Source organism: Mercenaria mercenaria, chromosome 8, assembly GCF_021730395.1.
Source record: "Mercenaria mercenaria strain notata chromosome 8, MADL_Memer_1, whole genome shotgun sequence".
Classification (NCBI taxonomy): Eukaryota; Metazoa; Mollusca; class Bivalvia; order Venerida; family Veneridae; genus Mercenaria; species Mercenaria mercenaria.
The window spans coordinates 46,257,328-46,276,190 of NC_069368.1; the positions used below are offsets into that span (position 1 = coordinate 46,257,328).

The 18,863-nt window shown below is 36.3% G+C and overlaps 2 protein-coding genes across 7 annotated transcripts in view; one reads left to right on the forward strand and one right to left on the reverse strand.

Annotated features, from left to right (window-relative positions):
• LOC123565369 (solute carrier family 12 member 3-like) overlaps positions 1-18,863 on the forward strand; it is a 108,101-nt gene that overhangs the window by 22,677 nt on the left and 66,561 nt on the right. The gene's annotated exons all lie outside the window — the stretch shown is intronic.
• On the reverse strand, positions 1,602-11,164 carry LOC128546157 (uncharacterized). Of its 3 annotated transcripts, none has more exons than XM_053549885.1 (4): positions 10,616-11,164; positions 5,678-5,771; positions 2,597-2,668; positions 1,602-2,108 (listed from the first exon to the last, which is right to left on the reverse strand). In XM_053549885.1, exons 1-4 carry the CDS (start codon positions 10,791-10,793, stop codon positions 1,646-1,648), a joined length of 807 nt encoding a protein of 268 aa, XP_053405860.1. In that variant the 5' UTR covers positions 10,794-11,164; the 3' UTR covers positions 1,602-1,645. The 3 variants fall into 3 exon arrangements, with proteins under 3 accessions (XP_053405860.1, XP_053405861.1, XP_053405862.1); XM_053549886.1 differs by lacking the exon at positions 10,616-11,164 and adding an exon at positions 9,873-10,531; XM_053549887.1 differs by lacking the exon at positions 2,597-2,668.

Consider the following 18,863-nt stretch of genomic DNA (forward strand, 5'->3'; position numbering starts at 1 on the left):
AAGACTTTTTTTGAATAACTTACCTGAGTTAACTTATATTTTATAACTTATACAGGTTATAAAATGCTTGAAAAAATAACTGAAATAGGTTATATAACTTAAAACAGTTACACCCCTGACTGATTAAGAAATAAAAACTATTCAGACAATATTCATGACTCAGAAATCATGCTCAGTTATTATATACACATTCACATCTTTCTGTTCAGACATGTTTCAGAAATGTTCAGACAAAATTCAGAACAAATTCAAGACTGTGACATGTTTCAGAAATTTTCAGACAAAATTAATAAACAAGAAATATCTTTAAAAATGATGGTCGGCAAATTGTAATAAGGAAAGAAGTTTATGAATTTTTCATCTAACATTCATCTTTCATCTAACATTTCCCACCCGCAAAATCAGTACATTTGATGTATATAAGAAGTATAAATAAAGCTCCCCTCTGGAGTACCAAGTTAGCGTTACTGAAGTTGGCGCTTTAAATGTACTTCAGTTTGACGGCAATAACTATGTATTAGCAATCAATAGGAAGAAGTACACTTGAAGGCCCGTCTAAAATATGCTAATTATGCATCAAATGTGCTCCGTCAGGGAAGTATCTTTGAAGCTTCTAATGAAGCACAACTGAAGTCCCAGCTGTAAAAAATATGGAAATTATGCCTCAAATACGCTTCGTTCAAGGAAGCACAACTGAAGTCTCACCCACTAAAGTACATTTAAAGTTCCATCTTAAATAAGTAGCATTATGTGCCTCAAATGTGCTTCATGTAAAGAAGTATCTTTTAAGTATATCAAGAAGCATGGATAAAGTCCCATCTGAAGTACCTTTAAAGCACTATCGAAGTAATTTTAAGCCCCTTGAAGCTGTTATTGAGCATGTACCAGACAAACCTGACTAACAAGCTAAATGTTGACAGACAACAGACAGACAGACAGACATCGAGCGATCACAATAACTCACCTGAGCAATTCAGGTGAGCTAAAAACAGGCTAGGTAAATCACAAAAGTCTCCCCTGCGAAATGGACCATTGCCAACCATGGTCAACCTATGGTTGTATGACCTTGGTTTATCATGGTTTAACAAAATAACATATTGCTGACCATGGTTCAACCATGATTAAGATATGGTCTATGAACATGGTTAAATGAGAACCATGGTCAAACTAAACTATGATTAGAACATGGTTCAACCATGATTAAGATATGGTCTATGTACATGGTTAAATGAGAACCATGGTCAAACTATGATTAGGACATGGTCTATGAACATGGTTAACCATGAATAAACATGGTGAGAGTATGGTTAATGAACTTGGTTCAACCATGGTTAATGGACGTGCTATTTGAATATAATTATTAGAACACAGACAACTACTGATCACTGTATATGAGCACTAAATACAAAGGCTTCAGAGCTTTGCAGCAGAAAATGCCTCCAAAATTAGGTTTTCAACCTTTGAAAGAAATTTCAATCCATCTTGACCAAAACACATACCGTAATTTCTGATACCCACAGATGAACAAGTATTTATAACACTTAATGCACCTTCACCATTAATAATAAAGGCTGCTTTGAGGAATAAAAATCTACACTAGGAACAATATTAAACAATCAAAAATTTATTCCGTAAAACCTTCATTTTACTGATTAGCTTTTTTGCATTTCTTTTGAACAGCTCGCACCTTCAATGTTATTTCTGTGTCTTTAGTGCCAGGAAACTTTTCTTTTAACACTTTGCTTAAGCAAGCATACAATCTTGGATCAAATTTGGGTTTGGGCTCTGTGCTGGTGTTTGCTCTCCTACCAGTTACACTATGGGTAGTAATGTAGTCAGTGGAAAACAGAGCCAGAAGTTTTTTACAGCACTCAAAAAGGCTGTCCTCGTGACAGATCATATCCTTCAGTTGTGGTTCTGTATAGCCATTATACTCCTCACACGGTTTCTGTGAAGGGCTACTAGGACTTTCTGAATGGCTGGACAGGATTGGTCCTTCAGGCAGATTAGATGCTTTATTGCTGGATTTCTCAGAATCTTGGAACTTTTCGAGTTCCCGAACCCTCTTCTTTAAGCGCCTAACCTGATCTTGAAGTTCGTCAAAATCCCTAAATAGAAGAAAAACTTTAATCAGTACAATGCATGTATACATACTTAATATACTCATCCTGGGACACATACAAAATTTTCTCCTGTACAGAAGTAATACCTGAGGTAATGAATACTATAATCTGATCTGAACAAAGATACTTTTTCTTGCACACCAGCATTCGTAAGACAGATTTGTAATGCAATCTTTCCAAAATAATGCAAAACAAGAAACGTTTAATAAACATATGCTCCTCAGTGACCTTGACCTAGTGATCTCAAAAACAAAAACAATAGGGCTCATCTACTGGTCATGACCAACCTGCCTACCAAGTTTGAGGAATCTAGGACCAAGCATTCCCTGGTTATTGGTGGATCAAAAACGGTTTTACTGTTCAAAATCACTGTGACCTTGACTTTTGACCTCAAAAACAATAGGGATCATCTACTGGTAATGACCAGCCTGTCTCCTTAGTTCAAGAGACATTTATATATAGTCAACACTTACTTATATTGCCTGGAGACTGCAACAGTCACTGGATTTTGTATCTGATTCAGGAAAATCCCGCTCCCACCTTTCCTGAAATTTTCATTTTTCACTGACTTACAATTTTCAAAATTCTCTACCAATTCACTGATCTTGAAAAACAAATTTCCCTGATTTTTCAAGCTAGGTGGCAACCCTGATCATAGAGTATCCCTCAACACCCACTGTTATTAACTGGAAACTAATTAACTGATCAGTCAATGTGACTTTGACCTGGTGACCTCAGACTTTGACCTGTTGACTTCAACAACTATAGGGTTCATCTAACATCATGACCAACCTGCCTACCAAGTTTGATATGCTTACACCAAAGCATTCTCTAGTTTTTGATTGGAAACTGTTTTATTAGCCCACCATCATCAGATGGTGGGCTATTAAAATCACTCTGCGTCCGTGGTCCGTCCGTCCGTTAACAATTTCTCGTTATCGCATCTCCTCAGAAACTACTAGGGGGATTTTGACCAAACTTTGTCAGAATGATGTATTGGTACCCTAGTTGTGTCCCCCTAAAAATCAGACTGGTTCAACAATTTATGAGTGAGTTATGGCCCTTTGTTTATTTCTATATTTTACATAGATTTATATAGGGAAAAACTTTGAAAACCTTCTTATCCAAAACCACAGAGCCTAGGGCTTTGATATTTGGTATGAAGCATCATCTAGTGGTCCTCTACCAAGATGATTCAAATTATTTCTGGGGTCAAATATGGCCCCGCCCTGGGGGTCACATAGTTTATAATGACTTATATAGGGAAAAACTTTGAAAAACCCCTTGTCCAAAACCACAGGGCCTAGGGCTTTGATATTTTGTATGTGACATCATCTAGTGGTCTTCAACTAAGATTGTTTCATATTATACCCCTAGGGTCAAATATGGCCCCGCCTGGGGTCATATGGTTTACATAGACTTACATAAGGAAAAACTTTGAAAATCTTCTTGTTCAAACCACAAAGCCTAAGGCTTTGATACTTGTAATGTAGCATCATCTAGTGGTTCTCTACCAAGTTTGTTCAAATTATCGCCCTAGGGTCAAAAATGGCCCCGCCCCGGGGTGACATGGTTCATATAGACTTATATAGGGAAAAGCTTTTAAAATGTTCTTGTCAATAACTAAAACATTCAAATTTGGACCACATGTATATTTTTGAGTGGCAAGATGAACCTTGACAGGGAGTTGACCTTGATTTTGACCTAGTGACCTACTTTCACATTTCTGTAGCTACAGCCTTAAAATTTGGACCACTTGTATATTTTTGAGTGGCAAGATGAACCTTGGCATGAGTTGACCTTGATTTTGACCTAGTGACCTACTTTCACATTTCTGTAGCTACAGCCTTCAAATTTGGACCACATACATAGTTTTGTGCACTGGAAAAAACTTTGACCTTGATTTTGACCTAGTGACCTACTTTCACATTTTTGAAGGTACAGGCTTCAAATTTAGACCATATGCTTAGTTCCGTGTTTCAAAACGAAATTTGACATTGATTTTGCCCTAGTGACCTACTTTCACATTTCTCAAGCTACAGCCTTCAAATTTGGACCACATGCATAGTTTTGTGTGCCGAAAAAAACTTTGACCTTCACATTGACCTAGTGACCTACTTTCACATTTTTAAGGTACAGGCTTCAAATTTGGACCACATGCGTAGTTTTGTATTCCGAAATAAAATTTGACCATGATTTTGACCTAGTGACCTACTTTTACATTTCTCAAGCTACAGCCTTCAAATTTGGACCACTTGCATAGTTTTGTGTACCGAAATAAACTTTGACCTTTACATTGACCTAGTGACCTACTTTCACATTTTTAAGGTACAGGCTTCAAATTTGGACCACATGCATAGTTTTGTATTCTGAAATAAAATTTGACCTTGATTTTGACCTAGTGACCTACTTTTACATTTCTCAAGCTACAGCCTTCAAATTTGGACCACTTGCATAGTTTTGTGTACCGAAATGAACTTTGACCTTTACATTGACCTAGTGACCTACTTTCACATTTTTAAGGTATAGGCTTCAAATTTGGACCACATGCATAGTTTTGTATTCTGAAATAAAACTTGACCTTGATTTTGACCTAGTGACCTACTTTTACATTTCTCAAGCTATAGCCTTCAAATTTGGACCACATGCATAGTTTTGTGTACCGAAATGAACTTTGACCTTTACATTGACCTAGTGACCTACTTTCACATTTTTGAAGGTACAGGCTTCAAATTTGGACCACATGCATAGTTTTGTATTCCGAAATAGAATTTGACCTCGATTTTGACCTAGTGACCTACTTTTACATTTCTCAAGCTACAGTCTTCAAATTTGGACCACTTGCATAGTTTTGTGTAACGAAAACTTTGACCTTAAGATTGACCTAGTGACCTACTTTCACATTTCTGTAGCTACAGGCTTCAAATTTAGACCACATGCATAGGATTGTGAACTGAAACAAACTTTGACCTTGACATTGACCTGGTGACCTACTTTCACATTTCTCAAGCTACAGCTTTTGAATTTGGACCACATGCACAGTGTTGTGTACGGAAATGAAATTTGACCTTGAGGTAGTCAGTAAGTCTTGAAATTTGGAACACTCAAAAATGGCACATAGGTGGGCGCCAAGATCACTCTGTGATCTCTTGTTGTTCAAGTCACTGTGACCTTGACCTGGTGACCTCAAAAACAATAGGGGTCATCTACATCTACCAGTCATGACAAACATTGTGACCTTGACCTTTGGCCTCAAAAACAATACGGGCCATGACCAACGGCAACCTGCCTACCAAGTTTGAGGAACCTAGGCGCAAGCGTTTTCTAGTTTTTCTTTATCGGAGACCATTTGGTCTAACAATCAACATGTGCAAAGCAATATATACACCTTCTTGTGAAGTGAAGCATAATAACTACCAGTATTGTATATACCGGTAGTCTGACAAACTTAATTTTGCCATGTACCTAGCTCAGACATTGAACATACAGTACAGACAGGGTAGTACATATCCAGAAGTACACAACAAAACCCTGTATATAAACCTAGATAATACCTTTTTTTAACACTGTCAGTTTCCATGCTGGTAATACTTTCTGGTCTTGGCTTCATGAGAAGATGTCCAGCCTTACTGTCTTCAACAATAGTAACTGAAATATGACAAGTAATAACCCTTATTCAATGAAAATCACCATTAGATGATAATCACCCCATATTACTACTCGTTTTCTCACTTTTTTGTTTCAAGCCCCATTTAGGCAACCCCATTTAATATCACCATCATGGGTACAGTAGGGGTCAAATATTACTAAGTCTTACAACATGAAGATGGTTACTAAACTTGGTATTCCAAAATACTAGGGGCAGTCTAGGACTGTGGATTGCTAGGCATGTGATGATCAGATCTGACCCATGAGTCCAGGCTTACAATTCACAAATCAAACCTTGATTCACCTGTTACTTTTATGAATATAAGCCCAACTTAAACTGACAAACAATATTTCAAACTGTAATCTATATCAAACTAGAGTCTAATGGTAATTCAGTAAGCCCATGTACACATCTATACCAGTTTTACGTAAGGTAATGTTTTTTCTTTTTCTTGTTGATGCATACACAGAATCGACAGAATGAATTTTTCAGGCAGTGGTGTATGTGTTTAATCGAAAACTTACTACATTTGTAATTTTAAAGCAATCTTCAAAACTATTGTGATATAATGATCTGATTCTCTGTGGTTACCAATATTTGTGCTCATTTTTCAAGACAGACTCTTGGATACCAGAGTACTCACTACAGCTCTTATACGCACACATGGGTATAACTACCCTTAACAAGAGCTGTCCGAAGACAGCGCGCTCAACTATTCTCAGTGCTGGATAGTATAATATAAGGTTTCAATGTTAATTTTAAAAGTTGAAAACAGAGAATAATTCCACAAATACTTGTCAAAACTAAAATCTTTACATACAAAATGTAAAAATTTTCTGATTTCAAAAAGGGGGATAATTCTAGAAAATGCCTTACAGAGTTATAAGCCTTGATGGTATGTTACTGTGTATTACCCGGAGACATGTGTGAAATTTCAACCGAATATCTGCAATAGTATTGGAGATATGAACTCGCAAAGAAAATAAAAACTTCTACGTTAAACAAGGGGCATAATTAAATCAGTCACAAATAAAACTAGAGCTCTGTCACAGGAGTGACGAATACCCTCACACACCGCTTTGCCACTGAATATTTTGCAGTTTTTGCCGGACCTAAATATTTTAACCGCGGGTCAAATCACATTGATGCTGGAGCTTAAATATTTACACCGCGGCTAAATTAATTATTGGCCAATGTCATTCAATATTAAATATTTTATGCTCGGTAGTTTAATACCGGAGCTAAAATAATTTAACCGCAGATTAAATCATATTTATGCCGGGGGTTAAATATTTATGCGGCGGCTAAAATCGTATTTATGCCGGAGCATAAATATTTTATCCGCGGCTGACTGAATTATTTTTGATGGCGATGGCCAACCATATGCAGCTGCCTGAACCGGATTTGGACTTAATTCTTAGTTTTTTTCCACTTGTTCGTTAAATAAATACATAGTAAATTCCTGTCTGTACAATTACACTGTATACAGACAATATGGCACAGTTCATTTTGACAGCACACATGCTTTTCATTCAGTAAAGATGGATCGTGATGTACATTACTGCCTGGTCCAGCATACTCTACAAAAATCAAACCGGCAATGGTCGATCTAGTCTTTTTCGCAATTGGTGTACCAGTGCAGTGGTTTTATTAAAAGGCAGTGGCTAGACCGTAACTCTAGCTCCGGCTCTATATATATAGTCTAGAGTTAAAGAACTTGTGTATCCACAGATGAAACACAAGAAAATTTCCTTTGGTTACAAACGTTTATATTTTAAAACATACATGCCATATTTTCAGACGGTCAATAAGGGAGTTTTGCCTCAGCAGGGCTTTTTTTAAGGGAGATTTGGGTAAAAATAAGGGAGACTTTTATTCGCTGACTTTTTACGTGCTAAATAGCCGTTTTCATGAAAAAATCATCAAGTTTTTTTACACTGAATTGATGAGTGGAGACAACAGTTGTGTACAGAATGCATGATTATTACTTATAGCACTTAACTTAATCCAAGGAAATTCAGAATTCCATGAAAGATTGAACCAGGAACTTTGTTTTTGCTTTATGTGTTGATGCTTCTGCATCTGGGCAGAGTGATCTTTTTGACATGTTTAAGCACACAATACTCAAAAGATTGTGGAGAGAGTTTCAAATAAGCTTGGCTTTCTACTCAATCCTTCATGCTGTAACTATGTAACGTTTCATGTTGTAAATATATATGAATAAAATATTGTTTAAACCAAAGATTGTGGAGATATCATGTCAAAACAGTCTTTTAAGGGCAGTCATTTCTTTATATGTATTTAACCTGGGAATTCTTCTCCTGTTAATTATTGCAACATGACAATATGAATATCACAAAGGAATGGCAGTCAATTATTCGGGCAATATGAATTGCAATTTATTTCATAAAATTCGCTTATCCGAATTCATGTTTGTCCGAAATTCTGTGTAGTGTGACATCAACTCGCCAATTTTGTTAAGTTGTTGTCCATTTTTTGCATGTTGTGCAAGTATTTAAATTGAGAAACATAAACTCGGTGTTAGCACTAACCTGTCTTATCCTCTGATGGCTCGATAAATACAGGAAAAGTGTTTCCCGATAAATATAATATTTATTAATTTAAGGTCAGCGAAAACGAAAGTGCACTTTGGCAGGTGGCGGTAAAATGACGTAATTTTAAGACTGGTTTACATATTGTTTTGAAAAATTACGGATCAGTGGCTTTGATGTTATTGAATCAGTCTAAAATCTCACATGCACATGTTTACAATTGCCTACGGGTACGATTAAATGGTTAATTGTTTGCAGATAGTGACAGTAGGTAATTAATGTCTCAGGCGTGTATCTCTCGATAAACAAGCTAGGGATTATAGACAACTATGTAAATTATGTTTGAAGTGTATTTCCGGGCTACTCAATATTGAATTTCAAGTATTTTCTAAAGGTCTACATTGGGTCCGAGATACGATTTTTCGGCAGAGAACCTTTTTCTGAATTTATTTTTTTACGGGAGGTTTTCATGTCCCGGCGGGAGACCGGGAGATATACTGAAAATACGGGAGAAAAAGCCTCCCGGCGGGAGATATGGCATGTATGTTAAAATATGAAATTTAAAATGAAAACTTACTTGGATTAACAGTCATACTGGAATTAAAGCACATTCATGATAATTACGGTACTCAAGCCAACCTGGTAATAATTCAACATGTGTAAAATAGCAGCCAGGGCTTTTTTTTCCTTCTATAGCAGGGGCCTTTTACATGTGCCTTCCCCTCAGAAAATTTCTTTAGAATTGTGCATTTTCCCCTAAATTGGTCTTTACCTCAAGATTTTTATTCCCCTTTTACCAAAACACGTAGCCCATTTTCCCCAAAATCAAGGGCCTGGGCCCCTTCCCCTCTCCGTGAAAAAAAGCCCTGGCAGCAAGGGCAGTAACAGAATATTTCTTGGGGATGGGGCGGGGGCCATACATGTGATAAGTTCAGAATCCCAAAACTGGAGGTTTGCCTTTTTCAGCTGGAGTTGGGGTTTCAAAACTGGAGGTTTTTTATCGACATAAATTAAGCGCGCAGACACAAAACTTGGAGACAAAATCCAACATTTTAGGCCACAAAATAACGCATAAGTCTACACCAGAAGAAACAACTGATCCTCATAACTCTTGATTTGAATTTTGACAGTGTTATGCCACTTTTTAACTTGCATTTTTTGGTTAAAGTTTTATATAATGTCCAATATATCTGTTACATTCAAAGCTATTGACTATTATGCCCCTTTTACTGGCAAAACTTTAACTGCCCCTTTTACTGGCAAAGCTTTAATTCAGAGTCAATCACTGAGAAAAGTCGAGCATGCTGTTTTACAGAAGTTAAACAGATTAAATTTGTTGAAACAAAGTCTCAGTTTAGGTCTGGAATGGTGGTGAACATGCATTAACATTATTCTACTCGAGGACTGAAGAAAAAAACAAAGCCTAAATTGGTCTGAACACAACCCATAAATTATGTAAATTCCTTACCCCACCACTTTCGTATGAAAATACTGATTTTGACATGAAAAACAGAAAACAGAAATGCATCAACATGTATTTACCCTTACCAAAATAATGTAGATTGAAGTTATCATATAAATGAGTGTGTGTTTTCATCCAATTTTCAATGAAATAAGTCCGATTTATTAGCAGATTAATTTGGTAAACATTGGAAGAAAATGGCGTAACTGCATAAGGGGAAATAACATTCATGTTCTAAAAATAGTACTGGGTTGGTTTTTCCAACAATTATTTATGTGATTTTATTTTCTTTGAATAATCAAAAATTCATTTCAGCTGGGAATTATTTCTTGTGACTTGGAGTTTTTTTGCTTCATATTGGTAAAAAAATGGAGCCTAATTGGCATTGAGAATGGGTCGATATTCGGCCCCATGAGACAGGTGGAAAAGGTCCTGCTTGTCTAATCCCTTATCAAAACAATTAATCGTGTTATCAAAATTCACCTGTGAAAAACTAACTCTTTCCTCCAGCTACGTGTCAAACATGTATAATACACAACAGTCGGTGACACTTTGATTTACTGTGTAAACATGTTTGGCACTCCTCGGTAATTATCAACCAAGTCATAATATTGATTTTTTTTTTTTTTTTTTTTTTGAAAAGCGGGAGAATTGTGGTTTTGGTCGGGAGACGGGAGGCAAGGTGAAAAAATCGGGATTTTGTCCCTCCCGCGCGGGAGATCACATGTATGGCGGGGGCGCATTTATCACGTCAAATTTCATATAGAAATACACCTGTAGATCTATTGTACAAACGTGTTTCCAACTTTTTTGACAGATCTATACTTACGATGTATTTCACAGATGACAGCTTCGTAGCTGTTTTTCTTGCCAAACTGCGCCCTAATGTTTTCTCCCTCCTTGTAGACAAACTTGTTCTTTACTGGTTTGACGATGTGCTTTATGTCGATGACGGACATAAAGCGATCCTCCCACTGGATTAAGAAATACATTAAATCGTCTGCCATTTCTGCCGCGTTTAAAATCAGCCGTTTCCGGAACAGCCGCTTACATCATAGAAATTATGATTCGCGGTCTTTCTAAATAACCGAGACAAGATGTTATTGATGTTCACTGGTTATGCTTTCAAAAATATATTTTTCAATATAATAATATGCACACCAGAAGCAACGATATATTTCAGCAATGCACGAATTTCGTTTTTGTGAGGATGTGAGCGACCAAAGCTATCCAGAAGTCAACATCGACATGCCTTTCAGGTTAAAGGTCAGTAATTCAAATCCTTCTTTGTTTCATATAAAAAACGACAACTTCATATCGTCTTTACGTATCTTTAGAGAACATCACTTTTTCCTACACCTATTTTTCATGAAAGTTCTATCACAAATTAACAAAGAATGAAAAGAAAATTAGGGGGTTATGTAGTTCCTAGTGAAATGCCAGTCAGTTGTGGTCTGCTACCTAAAAATGGCGCATATTTACTCTCGTCAGCGCAATAAACACCTACTTCCGGTTTCGATCTGCAAAACTTGCCATGTGGGGTGTATGAACATGAAAACCGTCTCATTTCATGCAGATGTCTTCTAGTAGTGAGGAAACGGTGATTAAAGCACTCGTTCTACACGAATTTGCGCAAAAAATGGGAAAATTAGGATCTATTTATTATGGACTTCTTTCGACTACACCACGGAAGCACATTTTCGACCGAATTACTGACCTTATTCCTATAAGAAATGTTTTCTTTTCAAATATCACATAATTTTCATTTCTATTTTCAAGAAAGATGTAATACCAAACATATTCCCAAGTTTCATTGTGAAATTTCGAGATTTTAGAGAAATATAGACATTTAATAGAAGCCACCCCTACAATTTACTGGGCTAAATTTTGGCCTATGGCCCTTTTATTGTATATTTTGGTAAAAGTTTCACTCGTTTGCATTATTTTTCACTTGGATTCTGAATATCATTCATTCCGTCATGAATAAGACCCAAAAGGATGCATTTTGTGCATTTTTGACATTCTGGAGACAAAATACTGGCTTTTAATCCCAGAAATCGCTGCTGAATAGGCGCATCTCAAAATATGGTCAAAATTCAAAATTTTTCAAATTTCACTATTATTTTGCATTGAAAACACCCTTTTATATCATAAACAACCGATCTATGACTATTAAGACTAATTGCGATGTGTTTCGAGAAAGTCTTATTTCAGCTCTTATAGGTTAAAGGTCAGTAATTCAAATCTTCTTTGTTTCTATAAAAAACGACAACTTCATATTGTCTTTACGTACTTTAGAGAACATCACTTTTTCCTACACCTATTTTTCATGAAAGTTCTATCACAAATTAACGAAAAAATGAAAAGAAAATAGGGGGTTATGTAGTTCCTAGTGAAATGCCAGTCAGTTGTGGTCTGCTACCCTAAAAAATAGCGCATATTTACTCTCGTCAGCGCAATAAACACCTATTTCCCGGTTTCGATCTGCAAAACTTGCCATGTGGGATGTATTTAACATGAAAACCATCTCATTTCATGCAGAATGTCTTCTAGTAGTGAGAAACGGTGATTAAAGCACTCGTTCTACATGAATTTGCGCAAAAATGGGAAAATTAGGATCTATTTATTATGGACTTCTTTCGACTACACCACGGAAGCACATTTTCGACCGAATTACTGACCTTATTCCTTTCAACTTAGCTTTACACCAATTTACGTTGTCTATAAGTGTCTATGTGACAGTTTTGGTGTTCAGCTAGCAATTTGGTAAGAAAATTGTATTATTGCTACGCCATTTCCCTTAAACGATCTAGCATTAATAACATTTCATGACAAGTGCACTGATTTTCGGATAGGAAAAAAAACATCCAGGAAAAGTGCTCAGCGAGAAACATTCAACCAGTCGAAAATTTAATGAGAATTTAACGCGCCGAACGGCTCTTGTAAGTGCTAATTTGTGAAATAGCATAGTTGTCAAACTAAAATCAAAGTCGTAAAGTGAGGATTTGGAAATAAACAACTATTTGAGGAGGAAAATATGTAGCCTCGATCAGGATTCTAACCTCGGACCCTTGGCTTACTGTGTCAACTCTATCAATTACCATGGCTACCTGACAAGAGAACTACTACATTCCTCCTCAATTTTAAGTGACATTTCCAATTTGTAATTTATTGGAAAATGTGGAAACAAATCCTGGTTTGCCTCGAATACCCCAGCCAGTGCTTCGCCCAGTAGAGCTCAAGGGGTACTTCAATTTAAAACTGGGGCCCCCAATGAAACCGTTTTGGGAGAAAAATGTGTAGCTTCAGCTTCAGACCCCCTCTGCTTACCATGTCAATACTGTACCAACTGAGCTACTGGGGCCACCTGATACATAACTTAATTACAAAATTGGAGATATATTTGTTACTTGTTATTAGTTCAAACAAAGACCTAAATATACACAGATACACCACCAGATCTTGTTTCCTGAAAAACGTTATCACGGGTGATACGATCAATATGCAAAACTTGATTTCTTGTCCAGTAAACATCGTGAATGCAATTCTTATTCCATTGTATAATAAAATATGTCTTCTTTTCAAAAAAAGCACACTGGCCAAAATTATGACAGTGTTTAATGAAATATTAAATCCTACCTTATATGACCGTTTATGACTGACCCTTTTGCTATGTCCACTGAATCTGTCTCTATCTATAAATAATGCATGACACCCTTGCGAGTATTTTATGCAGGTGCGCATCAGTGCATAAGAGTTTAACAGCAGGAATGTACAGGAGAAATAAAGTAATACATAAAGTATTTGTGGGAATTTGAGACAAAGCTGATAGTGCTAATGAAAAGGCGAAATGTACAGTAAATGGATTAAAAACAGCCTAATTAGATCTGGAGGTAAATCCAATATCAATCTGACTAAAGTACATCTCCTATTACGCTACGCATAGGATCTGAAAACGACCTATTCATTGCCTCGTTCTGACGGCCCTTTCACTAGCCAATCAGAGCCTAGCTTACAACATTTTGCAAATCTACCTCTAGCATTGACTTTTGATATTTACAATTCTTATGTCGTAATTTATCAGATAGCCGGTTAGCTCAGTCGGTAGGCCACTTGCTTTGTAAGCGAGGGGTCCCGGGTTCGAGTCCTGGAATAACTGCATATTTTTCTTACTCTTTGAAATTGGAACAAGTCGCCTGATTGGATAACATAAAAATAGCAATAATGGAAATCCAAAATATACAGAAGACGAATGTGAATGGGTCGTTCTCAGATCTTCGTTTAGAAGATCAAGTACTTTAGTCAGATTGATCCAATATAAGCATTCTTAAAAATGTAAATCCGATAGGGTATTGCATATTTTATGAGAATTAATCCATTTTTTCACTTTTTAGCTCACCTGTCACAAAGTGACAAGGTGAGCTTTTGTGATCGTGCGGTGTCCGTCGTCCGTGCGTCCGTCTGTCCGTCCGTAAACTTTTGCTTGTGACCACTCTAGAGGTCACATTTTTCATGGGATCTTTATGAAAGTTGGTCAGAATGTTCATCTTGATGATATCTAGGTCAAGTTCGAAACTCGGTCACGTGCCATCAAAAACTAGGTCAGTAGGTCTAAAAATGGAAAAAACCTTGTGACCTCTCTGGGAGGCATATATTTCACAAGATCTTCATGAAAATTGGTCAGAATGTTCACCTTGATGATATCTAGGTCAAGTTCGAAACTGGGTCACGTTCCCATCAAAAACTAGGTCAGTAGGTCTAAAAATAGAAAAACCTTGTGACCTCTCTAGAGGCCATATATTTCACCAGATCTTCATGAAAAATTGGTCAGAATGTTCACCTTGATGATATCTAGGTCAAGTTCGAAATGGGTCACGTGCCATAAAAAAACTAGGTCAGTAGGTCAAATAATAGAAAAACCTTGTGACCTCTCTAAAGGCCATATTTTTCATGGGATCTGTATGAAAGTTGGTCTGAATGTTCATCTTGATGATATTAGGTCAAGTTCGAAACTGGGTCACGTGCGGTCAAAAACTAGGTCAGTAGGGCTAAAAATAGAAAAACCTTGTGACTCTCTAGGGGCCCATATATTTCATGAGATCTTCATGAAAAATTGGTCAGAATGTTCATCTTGATGATATTAGGTCAAGTTCGAAAGTGGGTCACGTGCCATAAAAAAACTAGGTCAGTAGGTCAAATAATAGAAAAACCTTGTGACCTCTTAGAGGCATATTTTTCATGGGATCTGTATGAAAGTTGGTCAGAATGTTCATCTTGATGATATTAGGTCAAGTTCGAAAGTGGGTCACATGCCATCAAAAACTAGGTCAGTAGGTCAAATAATAGAAAAACCTTGTGACCTCTCTAAAGGCCATATTTTTCATGGGATCTGTATGAAAATTGGTCTGAATGTTCATCTTGATGATATCTAGGTCAAGTTCGAAAGTGGGTCACGTGCCTTCAAAAACTAGGTCAGTAGGTCAAATAATAGAAAAACCTTGTGACCTCTCTAGAGGCCATACTTGTGAATGGATCTCCATAAAAATTGGTCAGAATGTTCACCTTGATGATATCTAGGTCAAGTTTGAAACTGGGTCATGTGCTTAAAAAACTAGGTCAGTAGGTCAAATAAAAAAAAAAACCTTGTGACCTCTCTAGAGGCCATACTTTTCATGGGATCTGTATGAAAGTTGGTCTAAATGTTCATCTTGATGATATCTAGGTCAAGTTTGAAACTGGGTCAACTGCTATCAAAAACTAGGTCAGTAGGTCTAAAATTATTAAAATCTTTTGCCCTCTCTAGAGGCCATATTTTCAATGGATCTTCATGAAAATTGATCTGAATATTCACCTTGATGATATCTAGGTCAGTTTCGAAACTGGGTCACGTGCGGTCAAAAACTAGGCCAGTAGGTATAAAAATAGAAAAACCTTGTGACCTCTCTAGAGGCCATATTTTTCATGAGATCTTCATGAAAATTAGTGAGAATGTTCACCTTGATGATATCTATGTAAAGTTCAAAACAGGGTCACGTACCTTTGAAAACTAGGTCAAATAGGTCAAATAATAGAAAAACCTTGTGACCTCTCTAGAGACCATATTTTTCAATGGATCTTCATGAAAATTGGTCAGAATTTTTATCTTGATAATATCTAGGTCAAGTTCAAAACTTGGTCACATGAGCTCAAAAACTAGGTCACTATGTCAAATAATAGAAAAAACGATGTCATACTCAAAACTGGGTCATGTGGGAAGAGGTGAGCGATTCAGGACCATCATGGTCCTCTTGTTGAAATAAATATGTTGTTATCAATGATAAACCGGATTCATAGCCGAGGAAAATGAAATGGCGCTGTATCAGGTACTTCAAATTTCGCGTAGTTCTCGCGAGCGAAAGATTAAAACGAGACTCTTGTTAATGTTATTGGAACGGCCTGTTTCATATCTGTGTATTTTAGGTGACAGGATGTCAGTTCAGTGTACAGACGAGAAGTACTTTCCTTAAAAATTTATTGTTAAAATTACAAGAAAGCTTCAAACTTGCCACTGTCTTTTTTTATTTATATATGAACATGTCACTTCAATACACAGGTAAGTCCTGTGTAAACACAATGGACTTATAATAGGGCAGAGTTATTAAATGTCTTGATTTTATAAAATTTGCTCTATTTTGCTTGTTTACAGTCTAGAGGTTGCATTTTTTGAGTGAATTTTATGAAACTTGGTCAGAATGTTTGCCTTGATGAAATTCAAGTGCGGTTAAAAATAGGTCACAGGGGCAAATCATAGAAAATCTTTGTTTACGCTCTAGAGGTTGCATTTTTTACTCAATCTTTATGAAACATGGTCAGAATGTTTGTGATTGCTATGGTAACGGAAATAGTCAAAATATGGCTCTAACAGATGGACCCTTTGATAACTCATGAAGATTAAGGGCTCCCTGGTTAATGAAAATTAGTATGTGAAATTGATGGCAATATGGAGATTATGCACAGTGACTTGTTTAAAATTCTTTTCTCCATGTGAAAATGTAAAATGTTGTGAATGTTTGTATTTCAGCAGTCATGGCCCCCAGTGTGCAGATAAAAGGCAAAGCTTAAAAGTTTGACTGTCTCATCTGTAGCAGGAATCTGTCTTCAAGGCAGTGACTTGAGACACATATGCAGGCAAGTCATAACAGAAGTAAGTCTAATTCGGTTGTAATTACTGAAAATGAACTGAAATCCACTTGAAATACCGAAATCTGCCTGTTTTACCACTAAAAACTTAGGAAAATGTGTAAAATAAATGCTTTTTGTTATTGGGTTTACCTGAGCTGTCTATCTTTTGTCCACACTTAACCTTGTGCAAGCTATAGACTGCATTTGTCACTGAATCTTCATGTAACTTGGTCGACGAAATCTAAGCCAAGTTCAAATATGGATCATCTGTGATCAAAAAACTAGGTCCCCAGGTGAAATCTTAGAGAAATATTGTGTATTCAATAAAGGCTATATTTTACATTGGATTTTTATGAAATTTAGTCAGAATGATTGTCTTGATGAAATCTAGTTGGAGTTTAAATATGCATCATCTGAGGTAAAAAGACTGCTTACTAGGTCAACAGATCAAATGATAAAAAAAAACCTTGTGTTAAAGCAATAGAGCTTGCATTTTTTTATTTGATCTTCATGAAACTTTATTAGAATATTTGTCTAGATGAAATCTAGGTTGCAGTAAGGCTTTATTGAGGGAGGAGAGTACAAACACAGAGAACTGGAAATGCCTTTTCAAGAAATATAATTCTACATATAGTTGTCTCCCTTTCTTGTGTTAATTTGGTTAGTGACAATATCGCGAAAAGCACATGCTTCAGGGAGCATCATTCGGTTTTACTGATTGTTATTCCTAATCTGTTTCAGGTTCAGTGGACTTAGCTACAAATGCAAACACTTTTTTAACAGGATGCTTAAGTGTAGAAGCAAGTGGACAACAGCAAAAGAAATGATGTCTTGTAAAGTTGCAGGAAGACTCTTACCAGTCTCACCAGATGAATGCTGTGAAGGTCTTCTGCAGTCAACAAACTCAACTTCTGCATTGGATTTAAAAAAGTGTTTTCATGTTGAAATTAATGGACAAAAGTACTTCAGTCAGGCTTATCAGCGAATGAAAAAAAGAACTTGTTATTTTGTGGTTTGTCATTCAGGTGAAGTAGTTTCAGTCAAAAAGGGTTCGCAAGGCCTTGAAAAGTCCTTGAATTCGATGGTAGTCTTGAAAAACTCTTGAAAATGACAAAACCCTAAAAAAACTGGAAAAGTACTTGAATTTTGAAAAAAACTCCTTGAATTTTGACCTTGAAAATATTCTTTCGTAACTTTGCTTTGCAAAAAGAATTTAAGGCTTAAAATAAATCGGAGAAAATGAAAATAAATTCTGTGAAATTGCAGGATCGGGTCACTCGTATGCTGTTATAGTGGTCTACGGCCAAACTTTATCGATATTTACAGAGTGCTATTTTACTATATCACCGTTTGCATGTTTCCGTTTTTTTTTAAAAAGTACGGGGAAAAATAACTCGCAATTTTTAGCTATTTGCGAGTGTTCCAGTGAATTAAAATGAGTAAGAAAAATAAAGATGTTTACTCAAGTAACGGGAGACAAAAGACGATATAAACAGTGGCTGAAGCCCTATAGAGCAGACGGAACGAAGTGTATTGTAGTCGGTGTGACAAAATTTTGAGGTTCATTAGTAAGAGTGCGCTAAAAAATCACAAGAATAGTGATAAACCTCAGCAAAATAGTGAATTACATCAATCTAATATCGAATTACGTCATTTTCAAAGGTGTGACAAGTGATGGTTGTTTTATTTTTGCATTACATGATAAAAGTTGTTCAGATTAGGTCGTGGTTTTGAAAAAAAATAGTGCTTGAAAATTGTAAAAGGCCTTGAAAGTCCTTGAAAAGTACTTGAATTTTTGTCTCTGATATTCTGTTAAGAACCATGGTCAAGTTTTTTGTTGTTTTAAAGAAAAGAAAGTGTTTGCTGTCTTGAAAGTATATGAAATACCCGATGACTGTTACATCCTTAGATTAGTG

What these genes read in the sequence shown, in the direction of transcription:
- LOC128546157 (XM_053549885.1), bottom strand. Translation starts at nt 10,793, where the DNA reads ATGGCAGACGATTTAATGTATTTCTTAATCCAGTGGGAGGATCGCTTT. An exon ending in TGTCATCTGTGAAATACATC is followed by an intron (nt 5,772 to 10,615) that starts GTAAGTATAGAT and finishes GTCATATTTCAG; the next exon opens with TTACTATTGTTGAAGACAGT. An exon ending in ACTGACAGTGTTAAAAAAAG is followed by an intron (nt 2,669 to 5,677) that starts GTATTATCTAGG and finishes TGAAAATTTCAG; the next exon opens with GAAAGGTGGGAGCGGGATTT.